Genomic DNA, 15,029 nt, shown 5'->3' with positions numbered 1-15,029 from the left:
TTCACTAGAGAAGACATGACTGTTCTTTTTTTGTAAATTCCATTGTTCACGGACAATCTCACCAGCTAGCCCAGCCAGCAGGGACAAAGTACTGATTTCGCCTTCAAAAATATGAAACAGACTAAGTATTGAATTGATCTGTAATACTTGTCTTGTCTAAGAGCTATACTTGCCAAATACCAAAGCAAGGTTTCTCACCATTACCTCTATAACCATGTTATCTGTACAAGTTTTAAAATCTTTCAAACGACCAGTTGTGCCATTTTAATCTTGCTTTTCTTTACTGATTTTTAGAATTTCATACTAACAAATGGTGAGAAACCGTACAATGTTCTGCAGACCAGTTCAAGCAATGACCCAAGACTAGAACTTCTTTGTAAGTGAAATTTTGACACTGGATATCTGCTAGAAACCTCTCAACCCAGTAATTACTTCAAAGCAAAGTTCATGCATGAGGTTAATCTAAAGAACAAAGTAGGTAAATTGTAGTACAGACACTGGTCCAAATTAACTGCTCTGGGTGGAGATAACATCTGTTGACTGCGGGTCACAAAACGGCCCAAATCGGCCATAAATGTCTTTTGCCCTAACAGCAAAATAGTACTTGCTGCCAGAAACAAACTGTGTTAGAGTGCATGCCATAGGAAGAGGTAGTGCTTTCACTTCCCCAATTTTTTTCCACTGTGAAGGAGATGTTGCAGATGGGTCTTCATGGTAAGCATAGAGGTGGTAGCTATCTACTACAGCACAACTACGATCCACTTCTAATACACTCCAGGAAAGAACAATTCCATTTTGGCTTTGAACTCTGGCAAGTTTCAAATGCGGTTTTTGAGGGGGAGAAGTTGAAGCAGCTTCAGGAGGAAGGCGTTGGGGTTGAGGAGCCTCAGGAAGTGGCGCTGGATGGATTGGTCTTGTTGGCTCCTGGAAGGATTAAAATATTTGTAAGTTCACAAGTAGCTATACATTTGCAATTATTTCTACATTAGTATGACTGTGTTCCAATTTCAATATTTTTGATTTTTACATTCCTACTACCACCACACACACACACCCACCTCACTAGAAAAAAAAGTTCCCAGACTAATATTAAATCAATTAAAGCTTCAAACTTGCTCGGCAGTTCAACTAATGAACCACAAAACTAAAAACTACATAAAAAGAGTTTAAAAAAAGGAGATTAAAATATTGAAAAAGACATTATGGTGAGTTAATAATCCAGAGTCTTTTGAGGACAGAGGTGTCAAATTCCTATCGCCCGACGCATGGGACATGCAGCTTCGGGCGCCGGGCAAGTAGTTTTTTTTTTGTACATATAACTTATTTTCCTTCCTAGACCAAAATGAGCACTTAACTCTTGCAGTGAAGGGATAGTCCCCACTGCAAGGGTTAATTAAAATGTTTTATCCGGAGTTCTCCTTTAAATTCATGGCCCTAAGCAGTGCTATATACTCATCTGATTATGCCTTGAATAACTGCAGTCAATTAAAAAGTATCCTACAGATCTAAAATATACACCGACCTACAGTTGGTTTATTTAAAGCAAAACTAAACCCACTGATTTAAGTGTCATGCCTCTGGTGATAACCAGCACAGATGCCAAAGGAAATCTCACTGCTCCAATTCCTTAGCCGCCATCAGGATTCCCCAGGTGCTGGTCTAATAGGTGCGTCTCCACCTTGGAATGTAGTAGTATCCGAACAGACCCCACCATCCAGAGAATTCCAATACTTCAGACTTTATACACTTTTATTCACGGTTATACTGGATTTGCTGTGAATTTTAATAAAGCAACAAAGGCCAGCACTGCACACCCCCAACCAGCTACAACCTCTCACATGTTTCACCCGTAGGCTTATTCATAGAGGTAACAAATGCAGACCAGTATCTCACTTAAATGTGTTAAAAAATTCCACCCTACACAGATGCAGGAAGCAATGCTCTCTGATGGATAGGTTAACTCTAAACTGGCTGGCGTATAAGGATCAGTAGAGCACAAATACACTACCAATCCCATCATACATATTATAATCTCCATACCAACAATACCAAATAAAGTCAGATATTTTAACTCAATATCACCAAACATCTGACTTTATTTGGTATTGTTGGTATGGAGATTATAATATGTATGATGGGATTGGTAGTTTCTTTGTGCTCTGCTGACCCTTATACACCAGCCAGTTTAGAGTTAACCTATCCATCAGTGAGCATTGCTTCCTGCATCTGTGTAGGGTGGAGTTTTTGAACACATTTAAATTATACTGGTCTGCATTTGTTACCTCTATGAATAAGCTTACGGGTGAATGTACTACTGAACACCTGGTGAGGTTCAAAATGGTATGCTCCACAGGATTGATGATCTAATAAAATCCAGCACAGATTTTATATAATTAGGAGATATTTGTTTTTTTATAATTCAATTGCATGGCATTCAACAATTTGGAATAGCCAGAAGACCTGACATATACAGTTCAGTGAATAATTTTTAACAGCTTTAAGTCACAACAGTTGTCTTATTCGCAAAACAGAAGAGCAGTCAAGTTGTGTTAACTTACTTGTGGTGGGCGATGATGTACAGTGAGCTGTGGTCCAGAACCCATAGGTATTCCATTATTTACTACATATGCAGTTGTTTGTGGCATTCTTACAGGCACACCTAAATATATATATATATAAAAACAAATATCTGTTGAAAATTTGTTGTTACTAAAAGTAAATTTAGAGTTTCATTTAGGTTAATAAACATGCCAGAAAATGCAAGGGAGGCCCTTTCTTCCTTTAGGTTTCAGAGCATGAATACAGGTAAGTTTGATTTGTTAACCCAAATTATTTTAAAAACTGCAAGTGTCACATCAATAAGGTTAATGGAATCGACTCCATTATGCAACAGATTTTGAGAAGAATATGCTCATCTTAATGATGGCTGCACAGCCAAATTGGATAACATGATTTTATTTAATTTATCAAAGATCCTCCTCACTGATCCGACTACCCGGATCCCCACCTCCTCACTGATCTGACTACCTGGCGCACACTGCCCACAGCTGACCTGGCCAAAACCCAGCACTGACATCCACAACTGCGGTCACAACAGCCCGTGCTGCACTCGATATTGGTCTGTCCCTCCTGGTTCTCCTCCACACCGCCCGGAGTCCACATCCTCCCAGCGGCATCACGGACAGAGCCAACTCTCTCCGCTCACATCATTCCCTTCCGATGGATGAACCTCCCCAGTCAATATACTAATCAGATCCAGACAGACACCACGAGGGTCCCGATCCTCTTCACAGGCCGTCCATCTTCCGGTCCCTGGATCCACATGTAAGTGATATCGCATTGATTCTTCGCCAGTGATTTTTTACTATCACATCTGATCCCCTGTTTGTTATACACATTACAGTCCAACTAGCCAGTACTTTATTTTTATTTTCATTTTTTTGTGTTTGCTGTTGCGCCCTCTGTGTTCCTTTGTCAAATTGCATCCACAGGTTCTCCTCCTGTTTCCAGGGCTGCACACATGTTTGTCAGTTAGCCTACCCCATCCGAGAGCGCTGTTTATGTTCTTTTTGCCTTTTATTTAATTTATGCACACCTTGAGAATCTTTTGACTCTAGGTTAGAAAATTGAAGGGAAAGTATAAAATTTTTACTGTAAAAATAAATGGGGCTATTGTAGTTAAACTTAAAAATAGCTTATAACATGACTTTCTGTTTACACACTTGTGATCCCTTAACAACTTAAAGACCAGGTGTTTACACCCCCTTCCTGTCCAGGCCATTTCTCAGTATTTAGAGCTGCGGTACTTTGACTTACATTTATTCAGTCATGCAATGCTGTACTGAAAACAACATTTATACAATTTTTTGCTGACAGATGGAACTTTCGTTTGGTGGTATTTAATCACAACTGGGGTTTTTTTTTCTTACCATATTAAGGAAAAATTACCGAAAATGTAAAAAAATAAAAGTTTACACCATGTTACAATACATTACCACATTTTTTGGAAAAATATAAAAGACGGGGTCACGTCGGTTGAAAAAACACCAAACATGTCAAGCCTTAAAATTCCGCACACCCGCGAAATTGCAAAAAACTACCATACTGAAAACTGGCCATAGGCGATGCTTTAAAAGCTTTTACCACTCATTATTGCTCGCGCTGTGATGTTCAAGGTGATATGTAACATGTGCGGCGTAATGGGCGCAATCGTCGTTTTTGGACGTATGCGCACCCGACCCATGTGGGGCTGAAGACAATTGGGCCAACAGGACTTTTTTGGACACCCCGTTAGATTCAAGAGCGGTTAATTAACTAAATGTAGTGATTTGTAGATTAGTTGCTACTATTATCCTACCTCCATAGGTAAAGTGAATGTATATAACCAGGGAGATCATTTTTTTAGATTCATTTTGCAGGGGTACATCTTAAAGTGCACCTGTGGCCAGACTATGGAAATAAAACTATTTACATAATGTGAAGGTATTCATTCTCAAAAAAACACAAGACTATAAAGACCAGTTTTGGTTGCTTTAACAGCTTGGAAACACCTGCTGGTGGTTTACATTTGAGGGCCGGCAGTCTTCAAGATGGTCTAAAAAGCCAAGATTTTACTGCCGCCGTTGTGATATTTGAAAATGAATTTCTCCCCAATCCTTATAGATACAGGTGACTAAGGGCTCATTTTAAAGTGTGTTTATTGCTTTTTCAGAATATGTCAAATACTTTGGTGCGCATGATCTGTGCACAGGTTCACTTCAAAGTACCCCCCACCATCCCATGCTGCCCACCTGGTTTTATATTCACCTTCAACCCTGCTCTGAGTTGGGTTGTCCTCCAAAAATTGGCCGTTTGCTGACATTCCTATGGTAAAGCCGTACTCGTGGCGAGCTTAGTTGGCTGCTCGGTGTACGATTTTCCCATAGCAAATAATTGGGCTGCAGAGCACATGTGCAGTATGAGGGCCGTTCACACCAGTTGGTGCGTTCCGGCCCGATTCTGGCCAGAACACACTGCCTCGCATTGCGGCCTGATCACTTTCTGGTGGGGCAGGAGGGGGCGTGGTGGGCCATTGAAGTGAATGGCACGGTAGCCACGCCCTCCGGCCGCAATGCGATCGCATGGGATCGCAAGGCACAAAATGCTGCAAGCACTATTCTGATCGCAACGGACCGCAGGCACAATGTGCCTTGCGATCCTGTGCGGGCGATCGCATTGCGGCCGGAGGGCGTGGCGGCGGTGCCATTCACTTCAATGACCCGCCACACCCCCTCCTGCCCCACTAAAAAGTGAGGCGACCACAATGCGAGGCAGTACATTCTGGCCGGAACGCACTGAACCTCCACTTTTTGGGGGAAATGCTGTTCGGCTCAAAATAGTGTCTGTGTCCCTTGTACCTAAAAGATAGCAAATTATACACGGGTACATGTGTAGAACGATATCTACAGGATGTATAACTATTAAATTTGGGAAATAAATACTAGGGTATGAAAATCCAAAGTTGTTTGCAAATCTAGCAACTTCAAATTTGTGCTGGCCAATTTTGAATCGCTTAAATCATTTTTCTGACCACATTTAGATAAAAAGGTAAATATTCCTTCTCCTTATCCTATATGATATGTTAAGTCTTACCTCCTGCTTGTGGGGTCATCTGCCGTAGGTTCTGACTTTGCATGACAGTGTTACGTACAGGTGTCTGGGCAGGAATGGTGGGTAATGCAGTTGTAGTGTAAACCATATGTGGTGCTCGAGGAGCCGAGGCCCTTGTTGCCGTTTGAGTAACAGGCCGCTGAGTCACATTAACAGTTGTCTGAGCTGGAAAAAAAAAACAAAAAAGAAAAAAAACAAAAAAAAAAAACTGTAGATTTCGGTTTTGCAAGCTCTGCATGTCTTTGATGTCCATTGATCCAGCAATATTAAAAATATTGATACATAGTTAAAAAAAAAAAAAAAAAAAAAGTACAGCGAGTATCTGTGGCAACTCATACTACAAGGGTCAGCATCCAACACTTCTGGGCGTGTCAGATGGTAGTGTCTGCATGCTGTGTACCTTGGATCTATCCTGCCAACAGTTACAGTAGTAGCGTGATCCCACAAACTCTGCAGGGACACTAATTACTAATAAACTTTGCTACTGGCATTTTGAAACTGCAGATCAGTTAGAGACGACAGAAGAAAGTGTAATTAACACATGTCCTCAGTCCAGAGACCTTAACATTGTGATATGTAAATAGCCTTGACCCATTCCTTTAAATTAAAACGTTGACTAACAATTGCAACCCCTAGATGCTGTAAATTAGTGTTACTTTAAGTTATTTTTTTTTTAAGTTATTTTATTGCAATTGGAGTCAGTTATTTATTTCTAAATCCGCCAGAAAAATGTAAAAGGTTTCTCTGCAACCATAGCAAAACAATACATTTTAATACACACAGTGTAGAGAACATACCAAGAAAACGTAAAATTGTAAGAACACAAAATGAATTACCTCAAACTAGAAGGAATGTTTCAGGCTGGGTTCACACCTGGGCGTTTTTCCGTGCTTTTGTACTCGCGGAAAAACGCTCAAACAGGGAAATGCCATTATTTTCAATGTGCATGGTTCCCATCTGGGCGGTTTTCCGTGAGTACGAACGCGTGGGAAACCGCCCTACGCCCAAAGAAGTACATGTACTTCTTTGGGGCATTTTGGTCGGGCGTTTCCATTGGGATACAGCCAAGTAGCCCTCGGAAACGCGTGTTTTTCGTGCGTTTTTTTTACAGCGAATTGCGGTGCGAAAAACGCGCATATTCAATACGCCTAGGTGTGAACCCAACCTAAAACTAAATGTTATAACGCATTTCTCTTAAAAAAAAAAAAAAAAGCAGTTGAAGCTTAAAAAGATGTTCAACAGAAGCAGTAAGTGAGTTAACAATAAGTGAATCTTCACTCAGTAAAAAGGTTACTCGATAGACCACTGTCTTCTGCTGTCCCACTTCTAATTTTCTGCTGAAATAAATTGCTCTATGTTTACCTTACAGATTTCGTCTGATTACATACCAGGATTGATCATGTGATTAGAGAACACATCTTTCAACTTGTAAGTAGAAAATCAGGACAGCTTGTCTACAGAACAACTTTTTGCAACAGATATAATGTAACAAAAGTGAAGTCTCACTCTAGGTCAGGGGTGCCCATAAGGTAGATCGTGATCTACCAGTAGCTCTCAAAGCTGATGCTGGTAGATCACGAAGGGTGCGAATGGCGGCCCCTTTATTCCATGTTGGTATATTTATTTAGCTGTGCACACATTATTACCTATTAGCCTGAGTCTGCTGAGCCCAGCTCCCTGACACCTTTCTGGTGGATACTGGTGGTTGAAGTGCTATGTATTACATCAAAGAATATTAGTTTACACAGCCTGTTGCACTTCACTGTTTGCAAAATACAGCAAGGTGAGCCAGGAGGATGAGCAAGGAGAGACAGCCAGGAGGATGAGCAAGGAGAGACAGCCAGGAGGATGAGCAAGGAGAGACAGCCAGGGAGCTAGGAGAAAGAGCAAGGAGAGAGAGCTGGGAGAGACAGCTGGGAGAGACAGCAAGGAGAGACAGCCAGGAGGATGTGAGAGGAGAGACAGCTAGGAGAGACAGCTAGGAGAGAGAGCAAGGAGAGAGAGCAAGGAGAGAGAGCAAGGAGAGAGAGCAAGGAGAGAGAGCAAGGAGAGACAGCCAAGAGAGAAAACGAGGAATGACAGCCAGGAGGATGTGAGAGGAGAGACAGCTAGGAGAGAGAGCAAGGCGAGAGAGAGAGCGAGGGAGGGTTTTTTTTTGTTGGTAGATCTCATGTAGCTCGTCATTTGAAAAGTAGATCTTAACACAAAAATTGAGGGCACCCCTGCTCTAGGTAGAACAAAGTGTAAAGACAGTACCTGTTGGTAAAACATGTATGGTAGCCTGAGAAGAAAGTCCTACAGGTGCAGATGACTGAAGATAGTTCATCTGGGGAGGTTGCGATTGGCGACCAACTGATTGGGGTGACTGAACTGTTGCAGAGCTCGTCTTTCTCGAATCTGAAATTCAACATCAGCAAGGTAAAAAACAAAGTATAACTATCCGATATCTTCATATTTCTTCCCATAATTCCCTGTGCCATTGGAAGCCTTTGCTGCAAAAGGCCATCAGATTGCCAGAACTGTGCAGCACAATCCAATCTCATCTGCATTCAATTACCAAGCACTTTGAGTGTTTAAGTAAACTATGGAGAAGCACAACTTGACGGGGGAGGGATGCACATCCATATATGGTCCCATCAGAAGGCAGCAAAGATAAGAGTATTTGGACTGCTGGCTATGCAGTGTGGAAGGGGTGTACGGATGACAAGAGTGGCTGAATATAATTACAAGGGTTTTAAATATATATACACAAGTTTACATATTTATATTTTAACTGTGTATTCAGCTGTTTGGCTGGTGGTGCACCTTAACCCCTACATGCCCAGACCAAATACAGCAGCTTCAGGTTAAAGAGGAACTGAACTTGAAAATGTGCCCAAAAAAGGCTGACAAAGAGCAGATGACTAGCCTCCATTATTGTCTGTGGTCCACTTGGAGCAGACCTTTTACTCATTACTGGCTTGCCATGCCTTGTTCTGCACCATTTGTCTATGTGGAGGCAGCCATTTTGTTAGAGGCAGGCCTTTGCTTCCTCGTGTCGGAGCCTCATGCAAGCAGAACATTGAGCAGCCCTCCATAATGACATTACTAAATCTCACTTTAAATTGCCTAAGACTAGTATTCATAGGCAGCAGTAAATTACATCTCACACTCCAGATATATAGCTATAAGGCTTTAGGAACAGACATCTCTAGGCATCCTAGCATACCAAGAAGAGCAATGCTACTTTTCAGTATGAACTAAAGACCAAAGTTAAATATTTCAGAGAACTGCTTATGCATGGGCATGCCCACTTTAACCTAATACCTTTAAAAAATGTTGGTAGGCAAAGTTCTGGTTAACCACTTCCGGGCCGCAATACGTGTATATATACGGCGGCCCACAGAAGTGGTTAAATCTGCTGCAGCCATGTTCTTGTTGTCATTTCAAAAAGCCGGCAATGACTGTTAAATGTACCAGCGATCTAGCGTCTATACAGCCGCCGGATCGTTGTACGGTGCAACACTGTGTCCTAACCCTCACCACCGCCAGGGGCCGCCATCGACTTCCCTGGGCTCTGCTGTCCCCCATGCAGGGACGGGCACGACGGGTCTTCCGGTAAAAACCGGAGAGAGATTCAGCGGCTTCCAGCTGTTGACCTCTCCTCCGATTACTTGACCTGAAAATGATGTGCATTACATCACTTCTGCTGTCAGTGTTTATATTCTCCGGCTCGTAGAGCTAGGAGAAGCTGGGGAAGCAAATCTCTGCTTCCTCAGCTTCTTTGGGGGCCCTAGGTTACATTAGGGGTCTAAAAGTCCCCCAAGCTATCCATAAAGAGGACCTATCACACCCTATCTGCTATTACAAAGGGGACTTTAGTCACCTATGTGATAGCAATAAGGTTAGTGTAAAAAAAAAAGTTTAACCACTTGTTGACCGGGGTGTTTACACCCCCTTTCTGTCCAGGCCATTTTTCAGTATTCAGCGCTGCGGTACTTTGACTGACATTTATTCCGTCATACAACGATGCACTGAAATTAATTTTATACCATTTTTTGGGGACAAATAGAGCTTTCTTTTGGTGGTATTTAATCACCACTGCTGGTTTTATTTTTTACTATATAATGAAAAAAGTACTGAAAATTTCGGAAAAAACTGTTTTCCCTATGTTATAAAACAATTATTATTACCCAAATTTATGGCAACATATAAAACACGGGGTCACGTCGGGTAAATAGACACCAAACATGTCAAGTTTAAAAATTGCGTGCGCCCGCAAACTCGCAAAACCTACCATACCCAAAATTGCTCATAGGCGACGCTTTGAAAGCTTTTACTGCTCATCATTTTAGTGTTATATGTGATTGATGGCCCCAAAATTTTTGCTCTCACTGCGACGTTCGCGGCGATATGTAACATGTGCGGCGTAATGGATGCAAACGTCGTTTCCGCATGTAGGCGCATTCGACGCATGTTTACATGTGTATGTGGGGGGCGGGGCACTTTAAATTATTTTATTTTTTTATTACTTTTATATGCGACTTCATTTTTTAATGTTTTTTTGTAACCTTTTCTTTTACACCTTTTTTTCCCCTACTTAACTTTATTGCTCTCATAGGGGACTAACAAGACCCCTTTGTGATAGCCAATTTTTAGTGACAGGTCCTCTTTATAGAGCCATTAGGGGTCTTTAAGACCCCCTAATGTCACCTAGGGACCCCCAGAGAAGCTGATGAAGCAAGCACCTGCTTCTCTCCGGTTTCTGTACCGGAGAGTGACAGAGGAATGTGGAAGTGATGTAATACACATCATTTCCTGCATTCCGAAGAGGAGATCAAACATCTGTTTACATTCCAGGCTGATTTCCCGCTTGTGCGCGCCGCCTGGCGGCGGGCAAGGGCGGGATGGGACGTGACACCATCTTTTACCAAAACATTGGGTATTATATTCCATTTCTGTGCACCAAATTTCATTTTAGTGTATTGTATCCTAAAAATACTGGTTTGATAAACATTTGCGCAAATACCGTGCAACATAAAAAATTGCAACTAGCATTTTTTTTCCTACAGGGCCTCTGCTTACAATACTTAATTGTTTGGGGGTTTGAAGCTTTTTTTTCTACCAAAAAATTGTATATTTTTATGTGTGTGTGCAAATAGTAAGAAATTGCTCTGGACAGCAAGTAAAGAAAAGGTTTTTATTTGGGACACTGCTCTAATATTCATATTTATGATTTTTATTATAACCTAACAAACGGAAAACATTACATTTTTCCTTGTCCATTGAGGGACACAGGAATAATTTTAAACTTGGGGTTATACTGCCACCTTCTTTTGAAGTACCGCATCCAGGCCCACTGGACGGGATTGCTCCTTTAATAGCATGGAAGCAACATTCGGGCAGCGAGTTATTTTTGGGGACCATTCCAGACTCTGTTTTGGAGCTATTTGTGGAGCGGTGTTTACGCTACCTTCAAAACTCTCTCAGGCGGAAGGGGCAACCAAAGCTACTTTTATTTTCGTTGGTCACTGGATGCCATTCTTCCCATTCCCGCTGGTTTTTGATATAGAAGGGGTTAACACTGTAGCACTGTAGGTTGACTCACCTTTTGGGTGAAGTGTTCCTCGTGCATCCTCCACACTCAGGGATGTATCCTCTGCTGCCGTTTTTTGTGGGGATTGGAAGCACCAGATAGTGTTATACCGGTTTGGGGTGGATTTTGTTTAGAAGTGGTCAGTTCCCACTGTGGATCTAGGTTGTGTCTCACCTTAACGGAAACGGTGGAAGATGCACCCGTCTTTAAAAAACCCAACCAACAAGCGGATAGAGCCCCTTTCCAGAGTTCTGTTCTCACTCATGGGTCCTGCTCTACACCTAATTCCTGGTTGTAATTTTACTTTGTCAAACCATGGTCAAAATCCCTAAACAGATCCAGCCACTGCTCTGACGGCTGTTACATTTTAGCTGTGACATATTGCTGGAACCCTCCTGTCATTTCCTGCATATCCTTCATGCCGTGCATATAAGTAGGTCTTTGGCTATATTTCTTTTTTTTTTCTTCAAAAACGTAAAAAGTAAAATCTGGACTGACTGAATCCAGACCAGATGACCTTCTAGCTTTATGGTCCAATGCTGCAAGCACAGCCAAAAGCCCAAAATTCCAGGATATTGGTGAAGAGTTAAAATTCCTCTGACGACCCAGTTCCCTGCACTGACGTGGTGCCCAGGACTCCTCCCCAGCACGGCAGGCTGGCATCAGTCATGAGGATCTTCCAAAAGGCGGGAAGGAAGGACTTTGATTTTAAAGCCAGATTCTTAAACCACCAAGCTGAGGACAACTTGGCTTTTCTGAGGATCTGGCAGCCTCTGAGCCACAGACCTTGCAGGTGGACTGGTGTAGAGGGTCTTGAGTGGAGAAATAAAGTAAAGTTTCTTAACAGATAAAAAGGGAGAAAACTTGAGTCTGTTCTTTAGATTTCTTCCACCAAGGAAGATGGGTGCTTTTGCCACCAGTAGCACCCTTGATAATAGGATCAAGAGTTGATCGAGGGGGGGAGTGGTCTGCACCGTGAGGTTGATGGCAGCCTGAGTTGAGAGCTCCGGCCAAACGGGACCCATACGACGCTACTTTTGCTCTTTTGGACTGCCATGAAGATCGGAAAGCAAGACTATCAATCCAGGTGTAAGAAACTCACTCGTTCCCGTCCCGGGGCTGCGAGCCGGCTCCCTCCGGCGCACGGCGTCCGTCAGCTCCTCCCCCCGGCGCACGCGACGCGGCCTCCTTAAGCCGCGATCATACGAACAGTCGGCGTCCTACTGTTTGTAACAGTGAACGCGGACTGTTCACTATCTGCACTCGACCGGAGCTAAAGTCAGTGAACCACAGCAACCTGCACACCTCCACTCAGTCGGGACCTCCGACCACCACCAGGACCCACATCATCCAGCTGTGGGAGACCCCTGTCACCAACCGCAAGTATCATGCTAGCCCTGTTGGGCATTATACAAGGGGTTGTATGGACTGTAACAGAAGGGGGTTTATGTGTCTGGCTTTAGCACTCTGCCTTAAATAGACATTACCAGTATACGACATGATACTACTCCTTTGTTTCCCTTAAAGCGACAGCATCTGCAACCATACTAATAACATGGCTGGGTACACTGCCTGTCATCTACCAAAGAGGAACTACCCATAGCTCTTCAGACTAGTGCTGCAGATACCGATACCTTGGGGGCAACCCTTCACCTAGCAGGGTGCACTTGGGGTTAGCACTACCGCATAACCACGCCGCATAATGGTTCTAAATGATGTTACAGGTCTCATATACATCTCTAATCAATTGAGAGAGTATTCCCGAGACCACCCACTGAGAGAACCGTTCTCGCTTCCCAGCAGTTGTGATCCAAGCTTTAAGGTGCAGAGAAGCTTACACCAGGGTCCATACGCCCTCTCAGTCTCGAACGGGCAAACAAGTTCCAGACATTTTCAGATCTCAGAAGCCGGGCGCAGGGGACTCGGCCTCGTCCAATATGGCGTCCACCCAGAACAGGCCGGATAAGGTAAAGCCCCGACGACAGGCCGAGGGTGATCAGCCCGAGCCCCAGATGCCCCCTTACCTGCATAATCTCCCGACCAAATCGGAGCTCTCCTCAGTAGCCACAGACATGAAGGCAGCCCTGTGCGATGCAGTCACGGAGCTGCGGCGTGACATCCAAGATGTCAGACAGGCAGGCTGCAAGAGAGATGTGGCCATTACCCATCTCCAGGGTCAGTGTGATGCCACATCCGTTCTTTGATTGAGATGCGGAGACATCTGGGAGGATCTCGAGAACAGGGGTCGCAGAGCCAACATCAGACTCAGGGGGATCCCCAAGACGGTTCTAACGAACGCTATACCTGACACGCTGAGGCACATATTCAATGACCTGCTGGAACGCCCAGCGGAATCTCCCATTGAGCTCGTCAGAGCACACAGGGCCGTGAAGCCGAAAGCGGCAGCCAACGACCTACCCAGAGATATCATCTGCTGTCTGCACAGCAAAGAGGAACTACTTCAAAAGGCCAGGACCAGAGAGGCGGTGGAGGTTACGGGATGTGAAGTGAAGTTTTCCAGGACCTGTCGGTGATCACCTTACAGCAACGCAGGGCCCTGCGCCCTCTCCTAGCTTGCCGAAGGGACAGAGGCATCGTCTACCGCTGGAGGTTCCCGGTCTGCCCAGCTGCGACCCATAGAGGACAAACGGCCACGATTCGTCTAACGGAGGATGTGGCAGAATTCTGCAACCGCCTAGATCTCCCGGAGGTGCCGATCCCTGACTGGTATGTGGATCTACGGGGGGCACAGGGATCCCCAGAGAGAAGCGAACCGCGTGACTGGGCAGCACCACCCCGCCTACGGCTGGGATCAAGCAGGTCACCAGGACCGCGTTCTCGTCGGCAACGGAGGCAGCAAGAGGGGATAGGGGAAGAGGCGATCCGTCCCCTACGTGATGATGGTGACAGCAATACCCACCGTTCACCATAGAGGAGCGTGCGGAGTGAATAACGGCCTGTTGGTCGGTAATGTGACCGCGCAGTTTTCTTTCTTTTGCTTTACACAGTTGGGGTGTGTTTTCACAGGCGGCTAGTTTACAGCTGCGTTTGGGATGCCGAGTTTGGTCCCCAGCGACATTATTCGCTGTGGTCCTCAGACGGGGATGGCCTCCAAGACTTCAGAGAGCCGGATCAAGGACTCCCGACTGGCGGGCACGGATCATAGCTAAGTTGATGTACCCTGGGGACTGCGGGAGGGGGCCCCGCACTTCCCACAATCCCGGGCTCGGGGTTGTGGAGGTGGGTTACTCTCTCCCCTCCTTTGCGCTCATAGATAACTTGCGCTCATAGATAACATATGAGAGGTTTATGAGATGGTGTGGGACGAAATGCCGGTCAGGGAGGGGGAGAGGCTGTTTGAATGCCACAGGGGTAGCACTTAAGTGCTTCGGGCCTGTTATAGTAGATCTATTAAGGGGACGGGCAGGGTGGGCTCCGGATGGTGGACCACTACTGGAGAGATGTGCCCTTGAACCGGCGACTATGCAGCCATCCCTCTGAAGAGACATCCCCATGGGGGGATGGTTTTAGGGAGGGGGATGTCCTCGCCCAGTCGCTGGTGCCACTTGGTGGGAGCGGGTTTTAGGGCCCGTTGGTTACACCTGTATGTAAACAGCCATCGCTGGCTGTTTACATTCCAGGCTGATTTCCCGCTTGTGCGCGCCGCCTGGCGGCGGGCAAGGGCGGGATGGGACGTGACACCATCTTTTACCAAAACATTGGGTATTATATTCCATTTCTGTGCACCAAATTTCATTTTAGTGTATTGTATCCTAAAAATACTGGTTTGATAAACATTTGCGCA

General features: G+C 44.6%; 1 protein-coding gene across 1 annotated transcript in view; it reads right to left on the bottom strand.

The window, feature by feature from the left end:
• Positions 1–220: 220 nt before the first annotated feature.
• The window catches only part of ATF7IP (activating transcription factor 7 interacting protein), a gene marked incomplete at its 5' end in the record, with an annotated part of 57,630 nt that continues 42,821 nt past the window's right edge, over positions 221–15,029 (bottom strand). The window contains 4 exons of the mRNA XM_018573920.1: positions 221–924; positions 2,559–2,659; positions 5,632–5,814; positions 7,906–8,046. Of these exons, the coding sequence (XP_018429422.1) occupies positions 508–924; positions 2,559–2,659; positions 5,632–5,814; positions 7,906–8,046 (842 nt within the window). The remainder of the gene's footprint in view (positions 925–2,558; positions 2,660–5,631; positions 5,815–7,905; positions 8,047–15,029) is intronic.

This window comes from Nanorana parkeri, unplaced genomic scaffold (assembly GCF_000935625.1).
Source record: "Nanorana parkeri isolate BGI_ZX_2015 unplaced genomic scaffold, ASM93562v1 scaffold2616, whole genome shotgun sequence".
Taxonomy (NCBI): Eukaryota; Metazoa; Chordata; class Amphibia; order Anura; family Dicroglossidae; genus Nanorana; species Nanorana parkeri.
This window is presented reverse-complemented; position numbering and strand designations above follow the sequence as displayed.